Raw genomic sequence first — 17,782 nt, forward strand, 5'->3', positions numbered from 1 at the left:
CGTGACAGGAGTTTGATATTTGAGAAAGATTAATGAAGAAGAAAGTTCAGGAATTGCTTGAGGAATGTTGCGTAGTCATTTTAGGAATTAGAGCGAGTCGTCTGCACACCCGCCTTATGGCAAGCGTGTCCAGAATAGGCTAATTTCGCTTTAGAGCAACGTTTTAAGTGAGATTTCGAATCCTTGGAAAATTTAAAGATTTTCTTTATTTTTCCTTCGACCAGTGTTTCATTTCGGAACTCTAGACTGTATGCACGATAGTATTCACTTTTCGGAAGTCCGACGACGCTAATTTCCTTGCTTCGAAACCCTAGATTCGAGCGATGGATGAAGACTTTTTCTATTCGGGACTTCTAACGAAGTTTCCGTCCGCGTAGCCAGATTTGTTTCGACATTTCCAATCTTTCTTCAGAAGGAAGTTTTGTCGTCTGAGCATCACAGCAAAAAGTAGTTTAACGGGACAGATTAACTTACACCGCCTTTGAGATTTTAGATATCGTTTTTCCCAAATCATAGATAATTGTTTTGAGTTCTGGAATTCTGATGCCAGAATCTCTCTTAGAATTCCTCGGTGGACGTGCTGCAAAAATCGAAATTGCGAAATTTTCATTTTCCCGCGATTTCACCTGCCTATAAATAGCTCGAAAAAAGCAAAATCTCTTCATTCTCACCCATTCAAGGCCGCGAGCAAGGAGAGAGGAGGAGAGGAGAAATTTTCGCGAAAACTTGACCAATCTTCGTGCAGTTCGTCCCTACTTCTAGGTATTGAGGTAACTAGCATGAATCCTACCTCTGTTTACTGTTTCTGTTGCGTTTTTGAAGTCGTTTCTGTGCTCATAGTTTTGAGCTTTTTCTAAAATTGTTCGATTTCCTTGATTTCTTGGTTGGGTTATGTTCCTTATGTTCCCATGAGTCTAAAACCTCTGTCAGTAATCGCCGATTGCGATTCAGTTGTCCAAGATCTGAAAAATTGATTCAAAACCCCATTAGTCGCACATTTCGAAACTTTATTGTCGAAAAGCTGTAATCTGACTTCGTGCCTTTAGGATTTGCTGTCACGGATGTCATGAGGATCAATGCTGTCAAATTTGTTTTCCGAACTGATAACTTTGAAGTTTTGAGCCTTTATTTTGGACCAAAATGCCGCTGGATAGTCGTATTTCGACCCGATTGTCCGAAAATTGTTCCGACAATTTCTTTGCCTTAGTTTTACCCTAAAACTACCTTGTGAATTGATTTAGATCGAAGAAAAAGTTCGAAAACCCTATTTTCCATAGTGGCCGAAACCTAATTGCTTGGGTACCGTGTCCAAAAATAATTTTTGGGTCTCTATGACCTGAGCCATTGCGTAGCTCTTTCAATTGTCGAAATTTTGGCGCCGGTTTCGTGTCATTCTGAGTTCTGTAGCTCGAGTTATGCTCGTTTTAGCGAACGAAGTCTCCGTTGTCAATTTGTGCCTAAATAGGAACTCTGAAGCTTTAGAGGCTTTCTTTACGATTTCGATTAGTATTAGTAGATCGTGTTGCTCCTAGTGAAGCTTGTGTTGATGATTGTGTTTTCTTTGTTCTAGGTTCGCAATTTCCATGCCCAACTTCTACTCACGAAGGTAAGGGTAACTCGGTTTTAGAGCGTCTTTGAGTCTTGCATTCTTTTATCGCACTGCCTGTGTTTGAGATGAAGATGTTTATATTGATTGGCAGATGATTATGATTATTATGCTGAATTTGGAAAATGTTTTCTGAGAGGCTTCGGCCGTTTACTGGTTTCTGTCGTTACTGCTTCCTAGTGGATGGAACATGTGGTTACTTTGGATTGGTCCTTGGGTGGGCTTTGTTATTGTCTGACTTGGCATATAGGGCTTGAGTCAAGTGGCGATGAGGAGGTGTGTCCTATCATTGTCCCGTCTTGAGAGACGATATTGATCGATCCATTTTGTTAGCAGCATATAGTTGCATTATAGGGAACTAACACCTGACCCTATGTTGTTGGATTTTCGTATTGGTTTATTGATATCTGATTTGATGTTACATTGTTGAGGTTATTATTATCTGAGTCCGATTTATGTTTAAGTTGTTGATATATGAGTTGAGTTATGTTGCTAGTTATTTACCATGCCAAGTAATTAAATTCGAACAACATGATTTTTCTCTTTTATACATGGTAATTGCATGGAGTTAACCCTTTCTATTTGCTACTTGTTGTTTGGGCGCTTAACGCTATTAGGCGATGGAGATCCTTCCGCCGAGGCATAGCTACTCGAGTTGGAGATCGAGTTGTAAGCGGTGGAGTAGAGGTATGAGAAGCAGCTTTGCTTCTCTTCTTGTGGATTATGTTGGAGTCTCTTTTACTTTATGAGAACTCTGTTATTAAAGTCTTGCTTCCGCCACTGTTAAAGTGCGCATGTTTATTCTGAACCTTACTTATGGTATTGTAAACTATTATTACTGTATATCGGGAAACAAGTTATCTAAATAAAGTTATGGTATGTTTCCAACCTTTTAGCCGAAGTGTTTAGTTGTTTTACAGAAAAAAAATTCCCTTGGTTTTTAGGGATTGCAGATTGGTCCTTAGACTTTGTTAGGTTACTAATGTGACTCCTCAGTTGAGAAATTGGGGTGTTACAATATGGTTATGAGTATGTATATATGTGTTATGCCTTGTGATTTCTTGATGTGATATTATGACCATGAAAGAATATATGAGCTCTCTGGCAGGATGAAATGCTCCTGATCATATTTGATAGCTTCTTAACAAATGAATGTTGTTTGATTGAGTTGTGAAATTGTAACATGTGGTGTGCATGGATGATGATATTTATGTTATTGCTTGATGCATTAGACAGATGCAGGTTATAATTTGAGGATTCAAATAGCAATGAAGGAGATACAATGAAAGAATCTTAAAGGCATTATTTGACAGGAACCAAGGAACGATTATTCAGTGATCAACAAGACAATGTTCAACATTGAAAGAAGGACTTTTGCATATGGACTAATGAATTAGAAATTAATTAGGTGGATATGGGCTTAGATAATTGCATGAACTGTTTATGCATATTACTATGATTTTACTGTTAATCACTGAATAACAGGTATTCCAAGTTATGGTTCAAGTACGAATTCTGAATGCCTTTAAGAGAATTACTCATGTATGAGTAATATAGACCTTGTGTGGTCCTGGGCAGGATAAGGGGGAGATGATTGGCAAATATTGTTATAATTTGTCCACATGCATCATTATTTGTGCAGGGAGGATAAGGAGTAGGAACATGCGGCAACTTCCACCTGAGACCCCGAAAGTGCACCCGGTGTGGATGCCCGAGATACTTGAGGTAGCACGTAAGACCATGAGTGGCTGTGTAATCCTTAATGGATCGCTGAAATGGTATTCATGACTCGGTAAAGAGTGGACTCGGGTGGTGCCATATTCCCAAGTGATGTTCCGAAGTTGACAGGCTTTGGGTAGCCAATGGGTCCAGCATACAAATGTGATATTTATTGGCGGTTGCGGTGGCATGCATTGCATAATTGCATTTTATCTATGATTGATTACATGTGATTGATTGACTGATGATTTTTGTGTATGTGCTGGTTAGTGATCGTGGAATAACTGATAGACTGGTAGTCCAAATGAGACTTGTGGCATAAGCCTATCTTTCACCCATTTGGTAGCTCACTCCCTCCCGCTTATTTTTCAGGTACAAGCTTAAGGTGGGCTCAGGACGGGTCAAGTTCGAGTCATGCTGAAGCTATTGAGTCATGGTAGTTGTCGGTGAGTAGAAAGTCACGGAGAGAAGACATCAGAGATTAATGTATGTCGGAGCGAAGGCATTAGAGATTAGTGTATGGTGTGGTTAAGTGATCCATATAATGTAAATTAGATTGAGAAAAATAATAGGTGTTTGTATTGGGAAAGGAAGCAAAACTAGGTGTATAAGAGTGTGCGAGAGAATGAGACTTGTTGTATGTGAGAGTTGGAAGAAAACTTTTAAAAAGTCCGTGTTTGAAGTGGTCACCACACTTCGAGGCATGTCATTTGGATACCAGTTGCGCACAAAAGCAAGGTTTGGAAGAGTTGGTTGGTTTCTCAGATTCTCACTGGCGCGAGAATAAAATTGACAGAAGGAGCACTACTAGATATGTGCTCTTGTTTGAAAGAGCTCCAATCTCTTGGATCTCTAAGAAACAACTAGTGGTAGCTCTTCTCGACACCGATCACTTATTCTTGACCGTGCGGTCGGCGCTGAGATAGAAACAGAGAAAGGAAGAGACTTTCATATTAACAATCAACAACATACACATACAATGCCTTAATGTTGTTTATGTAGTAAAGCATGTGCATCATAATACAATTATACAAACATGCTATAATCTCAAAACCTAACTTAGTAGTGGAGGATTGTCCAACTCCAAGTCATTATAAGGGATACTTTGGCCACACAACATCATCAGCAAATAAGGAATCTTAAGATCACTAACCAAAAAGAGGTTAAATTTGTTATCTCCCAGGTAAATAATGTAAATTGTTGGTTCATAGCACAGGTAGCAACTATTTACGGTCCATCATGAAATATGGGGTGTGTCTACAAAAGAGACATGTCAAGTGACCTCCAAATGGAAGCTATAGCTTAAGTTCCCACCTTGGGTTTTCTCATTTGGTTTCTTTTCTTACCCTTGCCACCAACCCCATTTAGTTGGCATCCTCATTAAGACTCAGATATCACCGTCTGAGATATTTCTTTCCCCTGGCATCATCTTTAATGATATTCCAAAGTCTATGTTGAAAATCAGCAGGCCACAACACCACATCATTTCCTGAAAGAACCATCTTTGCAAGATGATCTGCTGCTCTATTAGTTTCGCGCCACGAGTGAGAAATCAGATACTTATCGAACTTCTCTAAGAGTTTCCAGATTTGTTTCAAACAGCTTTGAGCTTTTAGACAAGAAGGTTGTTTCTTATTGATAGTCTTCACAACACTCATGGAGTCTGACTCAACCCATATTGCTTTAATACCAAGACCCGACGCGAGAACCAGGCCTCTCCATATGGCCCAAAGCTCAACCAAGAAAACATCTCCTTGAGAAGCTTTAGAGACAAAACCGCATATCGGTTCACCCTTGTAATCACGAAGCAACCCACCAAAACTAGCAATTTCTCTTTGTATTGAACCATCAGTGTTCAATTTCGTCCATCCAAACTTTGGCTTTGCCCATTCACACCATCTTATGGATCTGGAAACTGGACTCAGAATGTTTGCAATTTGGTTGAGATTCCTCAATAGAACCATTCCTTTTAGTCTTTTCTGAGCAAGGGATAACAAGTATGTGCTATTTGTAACTTGTAACTCAAGTCTAAGTTCTTTTTCCTTAGCCTTGTGTTTCTTCCCTTTAAGATGTGCCACTAAACACTTTTCACTGGGAGTGCTAATATGACACAGAGAGCAACTCCATTCCTTCTGGACTTGCTTGTTACCAGTTAGTCTTGTAAAACTGCTTTCTGTCTTGTTACAATCAGCAAGATCATCTCCTCCCTGATGCAAACAATTTTGTAATAATATGTATTAGGACAATGACACTGAGTAAATTAACATCTGACAGAGAATTAGTTGGAAGCAGCCACCTTCAAGGTAGTGATTAACATCTAAATAAGTTTGCAATATGATTGTAAGGGAAAGCTTACAATGAGGTACACACTTTACAAAATTTAGCATGGAAGAAGCATATTTGGAGTTATCAAAGATTGAGAAATCAAAAGCAGCAAATAAATAATTTATAACGTAAACAACATCGAATGGGTTGTCAGTATTTTGATACAATGATGCATGAGAAAATCAGGGCAAAAACTTAAATTGAATACCTGATATGCTACGAGTTTCTCCTCTTGTATTTGGCTTGTAATGATTGCCTGGTCAGAGATCTCTACAAGGTTGCTATCCTCATTTGATTGGAGAAGTGTTATGCTATCCTTATCCAATTCGAAAGGTGCGGTTTTCTGTCTTGTGATGTTTAAAGTCCTTGAACAAATGTCCCAAGTACAATAGTGTTTAATTAAGAACTTATAGATGTATGGAGCAACACCAAAATACGGAATCAACAAGAAGATAGTCACTGTAGCTTTCACAAGTGGCCACCATGGAAGCCTGTAGCAATAACCACGTTCAAAATGACATATGGGGTAGCAGAAAACTAGAAGATCAGGATATTCAAACATAAGCTCAAATGACAATTGGTTCCAACTTCCAAGTATTAGATAATGATAATAGTCAGATACGACAAGTTATAAGAACTATTTAGTAAACTAGTTTCCTTTATTCTTTTCTAACCCTGCAGCCTATAAGCCAAAATTTGTTTTGATTTCCTTTTGACATTGTTTTCCAGTTTCTACCAAGGAATTAATTTATATGCATTAACTGTGTATCCAATAATATTTTGTAATGATACTTTTTTGGCTGTTTCTTATTTTAATTTATTAATGATGTGGCAAAATAATGAAATTCTGATTTGATGTATGTGTAAAACTTTTTTACATTGTTGGTGCATAGATCGTATAATGTGAAAAACTTAATTAAACCCTACCACCAGTAAGTGCCCGCTCAGACTCTTTGTCAACAGACTGTGAAATAGAGCATTTAATGCTCTTAATTAGCAGTTATATTTTTGTCTGTATATAATTATGTTGTTTCCTGTTTGTACTTAGTTTATTTTAGGTAGTTTCTTATTTCCATTCATTCTCCTTAATTCTCTCTTTAGTCAAGGATTTCCTTCTTTGACTTTGATCAATCACATTATGTAATTCCCTCTATAAGAAGAGGAATCCCTGTACAGTTTTTCATATCAATAATATTACCAAATATTTCAACTTGGTATCAGAGCCTCTATGGCCGAGAGGTCAAGAGTTCGATCCTTGCTCCCCTCACTTTCTAATTAAAAAGTGGAATTTAATTAAGCACATGGTAGGCGGGCCTGTGCATTTATCCACGCTTCAAGCCCAAAGGGCTCTTGCGTGAGGGGGCGTGTTAGAATATAATATAAAACCATTGATGTGGCCCTTACCCAACAGCTTAAGCTTTTGGGATAAGTGATTACAAAATACCAGATTGGCATCATTTCAGTGACCAAGACAATAGTCAAGCTCAGCAAACAAGAACCTACCTATGACCTGAATTATGTATGGGATGAACAAAGATACCAAATACCAATTTTACGTGTCGTATTACAATGTGACATACTCAGTAATTTTTGAAAATCACCATATCCTTGCGTATGTGTTGTGATGTATCAGTGACTTATCCACCATATTCATGCTACCTGGTGATAAATAAATCCAAAATGGTTCTTTTTAGTATTACCAAGGTATCCCCATAGCCGGCAACCATAAAACTAATCCTCTCGAGCCTTGGAGAGCAGATTAAGTGAGTAGACCTCTCCTAGAAAATCATTCTCCATTCACACCGCTCAAGAATGGAACCCTCAACTAAATGCTTAAGGAGACCAGCTATCTACTAACTGTGTTAGTACTCGTAGGTAGTTCAAAATGATTTTCAATTCACATATTGACAACAATTCGATTTGACTCAATATCAATGTTTTTTATTACTAGAAGATTAAAGTAAACTAATGACACTTCTATCTACTCAAAGTTCAAAGTAAAAGTATGAGTCAAATTCTCAGCAAAAAGAAAAATAAAAATTTACCAGTTAAATAGCACTGCAAGTTCCCATTCCAAGATCATAGACAAGGAAAGCAGGATCCAAAAAGCAAGACATTGCTGATTGCTGGAGTGGGAATCACTCTCCATTGCCCTAATAGAAGCGTACCTATAAGACAACACAACAATTTTTTTCATGAAAACAGAAAAGGAAGGTTATTTCTTAAGAAAAGTGAAGAAATAAGAACACCCAGTTTTAGTAGCTACTTACAGGGGACAAAGCAAACTAAATGGAGGCCTGCATGTCCAAAAAAAAAACATAACAAAATTGGAGTCAGACATCAACGTTGGTGAACAGAAGTTTCAATTTTGAAATAATAAGGAAACAAATTGAACATAAGAGTTGGTGTACCAGGCAAGGAGAGTGAGTGATTTGGTTAATATTGCATGGAGAATTTCCCAAACCATTGCGATTTCAATTTCAACTGTTATTCTATTCTTTCCATCTCAAGTCTAAACAAATATTAAGCGTCGGTTTGCGGGGAAGGGAAGGGGATGACCATAAGTCAATGTAACCGACCTCTGAGTGGTTTCTTTGTCTTTCCCAAACAAAGAAACCAATGAAAGAAAAAGTCATGAAAAGCCGACAAAATAATTAGGTGGGCTCATCCGCTTTTGGTGATGACTAAAATCAAACAAAATTATAGATTTTTAAAGACCTAGTTGCAATTTTACTCCGATGAAGGACTAAAATTGGTTGACGATATAGTTGGAGGGAACAAAAACATATTTAACCCAAAAATAGTTATATGTTATAATAGTTTGACCGAGGATCAAGAGTACTAAGAGAATCCACAATGTGAGTTGTTTATTTGGGTTGAGCAATGTTTTTTGTGGAGTCAACACTACAAGGAAAAGACAAGTTACAAACCATCAGGGTCGGCCCAAGGGTAAAGCCACTGAAGCAAGGGCTTTAGGCCTCTAAAAAACAATTTGTTTTACTAAGGAAAAAAGACCTCAAAAAATATTTTTTTACTAAGTAAAAAAGGCCCCAAAAAACTAAGCATTAATACTAAGTCAAAAAGGCTCCCAAAAAATGCCTCACTTTAAAATTCGCTTTAGGCTTCATTTAGTGTTGGCTCAACCCTGCAAACAGTAAAAATTTGTCACTAACCCGTAAAAGTCGTCGATAATGAAGATTTACCTATAGACAATACACGGTAAAAAATAGCGAGTATTGGCCTAGTCGCTAGTAACATATCAATTGCTTTAAATGTCACTATATAAATAACAACTTTAATCGCCGCTAAGTTATCGACGGTCAAGGCCGTCAGTAATATGCCAACAGTCATCATGCATGTAATACAATTTTAGGACCCGAAAAAAAAACCTATTATTCACTAAGACAAAAGTGTTGCATCGCAGAAAAATGACATAAAATTTTAATTCCTTACACTCTTCATGACAATACGATAATTTAAAATAGAATAATATAGCCTAAAGTTTTAAAATTCACTAAAGTATAATTTAATTTTGTTTAAGGGTTTAACAAACAAAAATAAAAATAATTTAACCTTATAAATTTTTTAACAACATATATTCTTCATTAAGTATTCTTGTTCGATCTGTTGTGGTGAAGGTTAAAGGTCTCCCTAAAAATACAACTTATAAAGATCGAACATTCAACCTTAACTATATAATTTCTGGTCTGTAGCCACTTTTAACTTATAATTTATGGTCTCTAGCTATATCAAATAACTATATTTAGTTAATCAAGCTGATTGGAATCCCATTTTCATAGATTTATTCTTAATTAGACCACACCAAATTTACACATATATATATAGAAATTTTAAGGGCCTTTTTGTTTTGGAAAATATTTTCATTTATCCTTTTTTGGAAATAGTTTTCATTTAGAAATTTAGAAAACATGTTTGTTTTGACTTTTATTTTCATTTTGACTGTTATCGTTGTTGCCACCACCATCACTGCTATTACCCCCGGGCCCACTGCCATTATTGCTGCCACCACTACCACCATCGTCGCCCTGTAACTTTCACCACCCCTTCCCTCACCTCTACCCCACCACCACCACCTCTGTAGTTGCGACCACCGCCGACATCGCTACCACTTGCATCGCTACCACCACCACCATTGTTGCCATCACCTCTATTGCCACCATCACCCTTTTTCATCTCACTGGTTGGTGGTGACAGTGGTGGATGGCGGTAGTGGTGAATGCAGTGGTAGTGACGACGATGACGAGGGTGGTGATGGCGGTGGTGATTACGACGACTGTATTGGTGATGGTGGTGGTAATGGTGGCGATGACGATGATGACATGCAGCGGTGGTGGTGGTCGTAATGACGGTGACAAAGATGGTGGTAGTGGCAAAGATGATGGTGGTGATGATGACATTGGTAGTGACGACAGTAGTAGTAGCTCGTTTTCAACGACTTTATTTTTATCTTCTATTTTGATATGTTTTAGAAAATATTCTTTAAGAAAGCATTTTTTAAATATCAACCAAACATATTTTTAGATTTATTTTCTATTTTATTTGAAAATGAAAACATACCAAACATGTCCTAAGCTTAGTATTGCTGTCATTTAATAAAATTTAATTTTGAACTCAATCTTCTTCACAATATGTAATATACATAGGCAGAAATAAATACTAAATTACAACATCTTCGAATTAATTATTCTCATGCCATCTTCCTCAAATCACCCTGATTAGTGCTTCTTTGCTTCTTTCTCAGCCTGCAATATTATACAGTGAAAAATATTATTAAAACATCGAAATACAAAATTTATAATGAAGCAATATGCTTTTTGCTAATATAATAGTTATTTATAGAATCTATATCATACCACTCTAATTACTCTTTCAAAGGCCTCAGGGCCATATCTATTGATATAGCTTTCCACTGCTTTTCTTGCATCGAAGGTCATCATGTGAAGGACCTCCTTGTATTCTTCAGGATAATTGTAGTTACCTCCATAGCTTGCTATGTTTTTGAAGTATTGCCTCACATAATTCCCATATATGTATGCAGCTCCATTGAACATTGGAAGTACAAGCCAGGCACAAAACAAAAGCTTCAAGTATGGCCAAATCGGAAACCTGTGTTTTCATTAAGCCAAAGAAATAATATCATTTATAATCATCATATCACATTAATCCTTGATATTTACCCATTTGTCTTTGTTTATTTTGTGAAATAATCACTTATGTATATGTTAAATAGTTTGTGCTGTGTTTTTTATATGCTTTTGATAAAAAAATAGAATTTGAAAACAAAAACAGAAATCTTATTATTTCTTTAAGCTATTTCCTGTAGCTTTTAAAAATTAAAAATTAATTATTCCTAGTGACTTTTTAAAGTTCGAAGCAGTTTTTATAGTTGTAAGCAAAAATAAGTTAATTTATACTTTTTAAACAATCTTCAAAAATGAAGGGTTTGTTTGCCTCTGCTTATTTGGTGAAATTATCACTTATGTATTTTTTAAATTGTTTGTATATGCTTTTAATAGAAAAACGTTAAAAAAATAAATAGAAATCAGATTATTTATTTAATCTATTTCTAGTAGCTTTTTTAAAGTGAAAGATTAATTTTTATATTTGTTATAAACAAACATAAGTTAATTTCCGCTCTTCAAAAATTACTTAAAATAAAATTATTTTTTATTCGACTCTAGAAACACTTATTTTTCAAATAGAAACAAGCAGGTCCAAAATCAATTTTTTATTCAACTTTATAACCTCTTATTTTTTTAGGTGGAAAAAACGGATAGAAAATTATAGATAAATAGTTGATGAGGGTATAATTGCGATCACGATTTAATTGTCAAGACTAAAATCTTGTTATTTGCAATGGTCTATAAATAGTTTAATTAATTTGTGAAAAAGTTTATTAACTTGAACGTACCAGTATAGGATCCTATAAGTGGAAAGTTCAAAGAGGGTCACGAAGGAGTACAAAACCCAATACGTTAACCACTGCTGATCGTCGAAGGTTGAAGGACTTTCAATAGCCCTTATTGATGAATATCTATGACATTTACTCAGAAATTAAGATTAGTCATAATATATAAATCAGATAATTAACATGCATGTGCTTGAGCTTTAATTAAATTGGATGCTTAATATTGTTAGTTTTTTTTGAATTAAATATTGTTAGTTACATCGATTAGGAAATTAAATATGTATACTTACAAAGGATAAAGAAGCATTACTCCAGGCCTGGTAAAAAGAAAACAAAAAGCACGCTGTTATTATGAAAATAACTTAGAGCATATATTTTTAAAAGCAAATTAATTAGAGAGAGATTCCTATTTTCCTCTTGTAAAAAAAGAGAGAGAGTGATTCGTATACCCTATTATTGTGTCCAAGTTTCTTGCCATTGCTCCAATGAAACCCATGATGCGGAAGCTGCGTTATTCAGATTTTTCCTGGCGGACAGAGTGAAGTTAGAGGAAGATTAGGAGCTAGAGGTAGATGCACAATATGCAAGTGTGGTTGCAAGGATAGATTTATATATAAAGTTTAGTGGTATGGTAATTAAATGAAGCAAGTAAGGAATGTTTGTGGTATGACCCAAAAATCTTCTTTTCTCTAACGTGAGGAAAGAACCATAAGGATTAAGGTATGTGTAAGAGAACGGGAGGTAGAATAAGGATGCCAAAAGTTAGGAATTTTCAAGTGCTTTAGCGCGTGCATATCCGAGTGAGATACCATGTGTAAGGTCTTTCCTTCTTTCATTGGTTATCCTTATCCAAGCTCACCTGTACTGGGGTGTATCCATGATTTTCTTGTTGGGGATATAAGATTAAAAAAATCTTCATTAAATATTATATAAACTTTAAATATTAAAAAAAATATTTAAATACAACTCTTCGTTCTTTCATATTACTAAATTTATCTATTATTGTATCAACATAGATTTTTTCATCAATTTATCTCTTGAATTGATTTTATTTTAAATAATGAGGTTTTGTGATAACTGAGGAACTCGACTAAAATTCAACAATATTTTGGGGGGTGAGACTATGACTACAAAAAAAAAACTATATAAGAATACCTATAGTCAGTGAAAATTTCAAAATTCTTGCGGAGCGGTGGCCTTTGCCAACCCCTCCCTAGATACGCCCTGACTCAATTGAACAAATCATTCAATTATCTGGCTTATAAAAAAAACACACTTTAGCTGCTTGATTTATATTTTTAAAAACTCAACACATGTATTAAAAAGCAAGACATTATTTAAAAACAATGCTTATACGTAGGCTTTAGTGATTTGTGATACTCAATTGATATATGTGTATAACAGCGGTTTACGGCCGTCGCAAAACATGGATTTTCACTCCTTAAAAGACTAAACCCTAAGAAATTATTTGTGCCCTAATTTTCTCCTCTTCCTGGGTGTGGAGATAAGGAAGCACAAGAACAAGGTCGAAGGAACTGCGTTCGTGTTGGAGAAGGAAGCAATGTCGCTTGGGAGAAGCAACATTGAAGGTGAGTGGAGCACGACAAGAGGGCGATATCCGTGCGGTGTTTTCCATCTTCGTTGTTCTCACCATCGTGAAAGGAGAACGATTGAAATTGATGACATCAACGACCTCGAGGAACCCAGGTAGACTTTTATGGAGCTTGGAATGTGAGTTCACTTCTTTTCTTAGTTATGATTTTTCCCTAAACCAACACTTTTATCTCATCCATTTGTGCATTTGTGTGATGTTTGTTTACCTCAAAGTTGTGGCTTTTTCAATGGAATGATGAACCTGTGACTGACAAAGCTTCAATAGATGAATGAGTCCAATGACATAAGAATGTTTATGTGGAATTTTGAAAGCTTAAAGACAAGATTGGAAGACCTAAAGAAAAGTTGGCAGCTGAAAGAAGTAAGACGAAGATGTTGCAGTTTTTACCCATTGTGGGTCATGTAGTTTTTTTGTTAATCATAATGAGTTTCATTACTAAATGCAAATGAAATGTTTAAGGTGAAATTGGTTGGATGGAAATTGTGGAAGTTTGTAGAACGGGTAAAATTGTGATATGTACCATGTAAGACCTGGATTTACAGAACTAGTTATTTTCCGACTCACGCGTAGATTCAGTGTAAGCGTGACAGGAGCTCACCGTTTGAGAAAGTTTAATGAAGAAGAAAGTTCAGGAATTGCTTGAAGATAATACCATAGTCGTTTTAGGAGTTAGTGCGAGTCGTCTGCACACCTGCCTTATGGCGAGAGTGTCCAGAATAGGGTAATTCCGCTCTTAAAGCAACGTTTAAGTGAAATTCTAAATCCTTGGAAAAATAAGAAGTTCTCTTTATTTTTCTTTCGACTAGTGTTTCATTTCGGAACCCTAGACTGTACGCACGATAGTATTTGTAAGACCCGGTTTTATAGCATATTATTTTAATAATAATATTCGGTGAATTTCTTGTGCTATGTGTGATATTATGCCTTTTTAAAAGTTGATTAATTTTTAGAAGCAATATTAAGTCTTAGAAACCTCTAGGTGTTGATTTGCGCGACGATACGAGCATTTTGACTGTAATATTGCTAGGGTTCTGCGACGGCGACTTTTAGGTCAAAATCGGCCCGACAGGAGCAATGAGTTGGCGAATCGAGTCGACGAGGACGATTTCGTGGGCCAAACCTTATGGGGAGGTTCTGGGCATGATTTTAAGAATATTCTATGAGGGAATATTCCTTACTTTGAATTTTGAAGGTTTTATTTAAATAAAATGAGTTTTTATTTAAATAAAATGCATTTAAATAATTTTAACCTATGGTTTAATACCAAAATTAATTCTGAAAATATTTTTGAGGTATTATGGAGCTGATGCACGAATTTTCGGAGCCAAAATTATTGATAAAGGTTTTTGATTTTAAATTTGAAGTTTTGATGCATTTAGGAGAGAAATGGTGCATTTAATGCATTAATTATTTTGGGGTTTTTATTTAAATTATTATTTTAAATTTTTTTTTGGAGAAAATCTGAGCATGGAGAGTGTGTTGGGCGGCCAAAGCTTGTGGAGGAAGGAAAATGAGACTTTTGCAAGTAATTTCCTTTTCTAGCTAGGTTTTATGAAGGAGAGATATTAGGGATTTTGACTCTTTGACTTTCAATTAATGGGGGATTGATTTCTGAACTTTTAAAACCTCCAAGGATCTTTTCACATCTGATTTAAAAGCCTTTAGATTCAGATTTATATATTCTAAAAGATTAAGGATTTAAATGATAGTTTTAAAAGGGATTTAATTAGGAAATAAGCCAAATTTTGAGGACCAAATCAAGGAAGGTTGGAAGAGTCTAGAAACACTAAAATGGGCTGGAAATTTCGTGGGTTTGGGCTTCTTCTTGGGGAGAAAGAAAAGCATTTAATGCTTGGCTCTCACCCCTCACTATAAATAGAGCCTTTCCCCCTCTCATTTCTTCACACCAAGAGCTCTCCTCTCCTCTGCATTTGCTTGAACTCTCTTTCCCTCTCTTGTCTTTCTTTTATTTTTCTTGTTCTTAGGTTAGTTTAGTTTCTAAGCCTTGAGTAAGGTCATTCTCAATATGCTTTGTGGTTGCAGCTTAAGCTGATCTGCCAAATCCAGAAGAGAATGATTTTAATCAAGTTGCTTAGAAATGTTTATCTATTTGAGGGTTTTCTTAAAGAAGTTCTTGATGTTCTTATTTTGTTCTTATGACCTTCAAAGAAAGGATTTTATAAAGGAGGTTTTGATCTTGGGAGGATTGAATCTATGCGAAAATTATGTTTTTCTTCGAAAGTTCTTCAAGTGTTCTTATGATCTTCAAGCAAAATATTTTAGAAAAGAATGTTTGATCTTATAAAGAAATGATTTTGGATTTTCAAGGTTTTTGGGGGGGGGGGGGGGAATTTCGTGATCAACAAGGGGATGGGCTTATGATCGATTCGATTGTCCGATTAGTAACGTTACTATGTCCGTTCGTTGGTAGGAAATTTCCAAGTGTAGACCTAGCTTCAAGGAGCAACCCGAGACTTCTAGGGAAGCGTACCTTTGAGGTAAGGGCACTTCGGCTATGATTGATTGTGATTGTATGATTGTGAAATGTTAAGGACCTTATGATTTTCGAATATGCTAGTAAGGGCACTTCGGCCTCGGCCTAGATAAATTGGTTGTGATTGTGATTGTTAGAAAGCATGATGCTAGGACTATCGATGATATATGTGCTAGATATGCTATATGATGATGATGCAATAAATGTTAGCTAGTGTTATTATGAACATGCCTATATGCCTAGGATGTTAGCTACTTTTATTGATATGCATGCAAGTTACTATGTTACGATATTTTGTTCATATGAGATGAACGTGATGGGCTTAGGGCCTAGTGATGATGACTGACTTGCATGGCATGCGTTTGTGGGCCAAGTGACCTGGACTGGGCTTGGTTGGCCACGGCTGGTGACCTGGACTGGGCTAGTCAGTGGTGACGTTCAGGGGATGGACCTGAACAAAGGACGAACGTGAAACGACAGTGCGTTGGAGAGGTCCAACCCCGATCATCAAGCTGTTGGGCAGCGGTGCGTTGGAGGTGTCCAACCCCGATCGTGGAGTCGTGTTCGTTCTGCCTTTCCATGAGGGATTGGCTTATGGATATCCAAAGCGTCTGCATGCATGTGCACAAGCATTGACTAACAATAAACTATGAGATAGTTCCCTATACTTGTGAAACTTAGAATTATGAGATAGTTCCCTATACTTGTTGTAAGACCTGGATTTTCAGAACAAGCTAATTTCCGACTCACGCGTAGAATCAGTGTAAGCGTGACAGGAGTTTGATATTTGAGAAAGATTAATGAAGAAGAAAGTTCAGGAATTGCTTGAGGAATGTTGCGTAGTCATTTTAGGAATTAGAGCGAGTCGTCTGCACACCCGCCTTATGGCAAGCGTGTCCAGAATAGGCTAATTTCGCTTTAGAGCAACGTTTTAAGTGAGATTTCGAATCCTTGGAAAATTTAAAGATTTTCTTTATTTTTCCTTCGACCAGCGTTTCATTTCGGAACTCTAGACTGTACGCACGATAGTATTCACTTTTCGGAAGTCCGACGACGCTAATTTCCTTGCTTCGAAACCCTAGATTCGAGCGATGGATGAAGACTTTTTCTATTCGGGACTTCTAACGAAGTTTCCGTCCGCGTTGCCAGATTTGTTTTGACATTTCCAATCTTTCTTCAGAAGGAAGTTTTGTCGTCTGAGCATCATAGCAAAAAGTAGTTTAACGGGACAGATTAACTTACACCGCCTTTGGGATTTTAGATATCGTTTTTCCCAAATCATAGATAATTGTTTTGCGTTCTGGAATTCTGACGCCAGAATCTCTCTTAGAATTCCTCGGTGGACGTGCTGCAAAAATCGGAATCGCGAAATTTTCATTTTCCCGCGATTTCACCTGCCTATAAATAGCTCGAAAAAGCAAAATCTCTTCATTCTCACCCATTCAAGGCCGCGAGCAAGGAGAGAGGAGGAGAGGAGAAATTTTCGCGAAAACTTGACCAATCTTCGTGCAGTTCGTCCCTACTTCTAGGTATTGAGGTAACTAGCATGAATCCTACCTCTGTTTACTGTTTCTGTTGCGTTTCTGAAGTCGTTTCTGTGCTCACAGTTTTGAGCTTTTTCTAAAATTGTCCGATTTCCTTGATTTCTTGGTTGGGTTATGTTCCTTATGTTCCCATGAGTCTAAAACCTCTGTCAGTAATCGCCGATTGCGATTCAGTTGTCCAAGATCTGAAAAATTGATTCAAAACCCCATTAGTCGCACATTTCGAAACTTTATTGTCGAAAAGCTGTAATCTGACTTCGTGCCTTTAGGATTTGTTGTCACGGATGTCATGAGGATCAATGCTGTCAAATTTGTTTTCCGAACTGATAACTTTGAAGTTTTGAGCCTTTATTTTGGACCAAAATGCCCCTGGATAGTCGTATTTCGACCCGATTGTCCGAAAATTGTTCCGACAATTTCTTTGCCTTAGTTTTACCCTAAAACTACCTTGTGAATTGATTTAGATCGAAGAAAAAGTTCGAAAACCCTATTTTCCATAGTGGCCGAAACCTAATTGCTTGGGTACCGTGTCCAAAAATAATTTTTGGGT

General features: G+C 36.6%; 2 protein-coding genes across 2 annotated transcripts; both read right to left on the reverse strand.

Annotated features, from left to right (window-relative positions):
- Positions 1-4,250: 4,250 nt before the first annotated feature.
- LOC130734129 (uncharacterized) lies at positions 4,251-8,268 on the reverse strand. The gene is made up of 5 exons (XM_057586440.1): positions 8,062-8,268; positions 7,921-7,947; positions 7,696-7,818; positions 5,859-6,141; positions 4,251-5,532 (listed from the first exon to the last, which is right to left on the reverse strand). The coding sequence occupies exons 1-5, from the start codon at positions 8,115-8,117 to the stop codon at positions 4,720-4,722; spliced, it is 1,302 nt and encodes a 433-aa protein (XP_057442423.1). The 5' UTR covers positions 8,118-8,268; the 3' UTR covers positions 4,251-4,719.
- Positions 8,269-10,234: 1,966 nt separating this feature from the next.
- On the reverse strand, positions 10,235-12,176 carry LOC130731708 (HVA22-like protein f). Its single transcript, XM_057583959.1, has 5 exons — positions 12,029-12,176; positions 11,870-11,896; positions 11,583-11,705; positions 10,525-10,777; positions 10,235-10,413 (listed from the first exon to the last, which is right to left on the reverse strand). Exons 1-5 carry the CDS (start codon positions 12,073-12,075, stop codon positions 10,387-10,389), a joined length of 477 nt encoding a protein of 158 aa, XP_057439942.1. The 5' UTR covers positions 12,076-12,176; the 3' UTR covers positions 10,235-10,386.
- Positions 12,177-17,782: the final 5,606 nt, after the last annotated feature.

This window comes from Lotus japonicus, chromosome 1 (genome assembly GCF_012489685.1).
Source record: "Lotus japonicus ecotype B-129 chromosome 1, LjGifu_v1.2".
NCBI classification, from domain to species: domain Eukaryota; kingdom Viridiplantae; phylum Streptophyta; class Magnoliopsida; order Fabales; family Fabaceae; genus Lotus; species Lotus japonicus.

What these genes read in the sequence shown, in the direction of transcription:
- LOC130734129 (XM_057586440.1), bottom strand. Translation starts at nt 8,117, where the DNA reads ATGGTTTGGGAAATTCTCCATGCAATATTAACCAAATCACTCACTCTC. An exon ending in TTTAGTTTGCTTTGTCCCCT is followed by an intron (nt 7,819 to 7,920) that starts GTAAGTAGCTAC and finishes GTTGTCTTATAG; the next exon opens with GTACGCTTCTATTAGGGCAA. An exon ending in AGAAACTCGTAGCATATCAG is followed by an intron (nt 5,533 to 5,858) that starts GTATTCAATTTA and finishes TGTTTGCATCAG; the next exon opens with GGAGGAGATGATCTTGCTGA.
- LOC130731708 (XM_057583959.1), bottom strand. Translation starts at nt 12,075, where the DNA reads ATGGGTTTCATTGGAGCAATGGCAAGAAACTTGGACACAATAATAGG. An exon ending in ACTTATAGGATCCTATACTG is followed by an intron (nt 10,778 to 11,582) that starts GTACGTTCAAGT and finishes ATGAAAACACAG; the next exon opens with GTTTCCGATTTGGCCATACT. An exon ending in TTGAAAGAGTAATTAGAGTG is followed by an intron (nt 10,414 to 10,524) that starts GTATGATATAGA and finishes ATAATATTGCAG; the next exon opens with GCTGAGAAAGAAGCAAAGAA.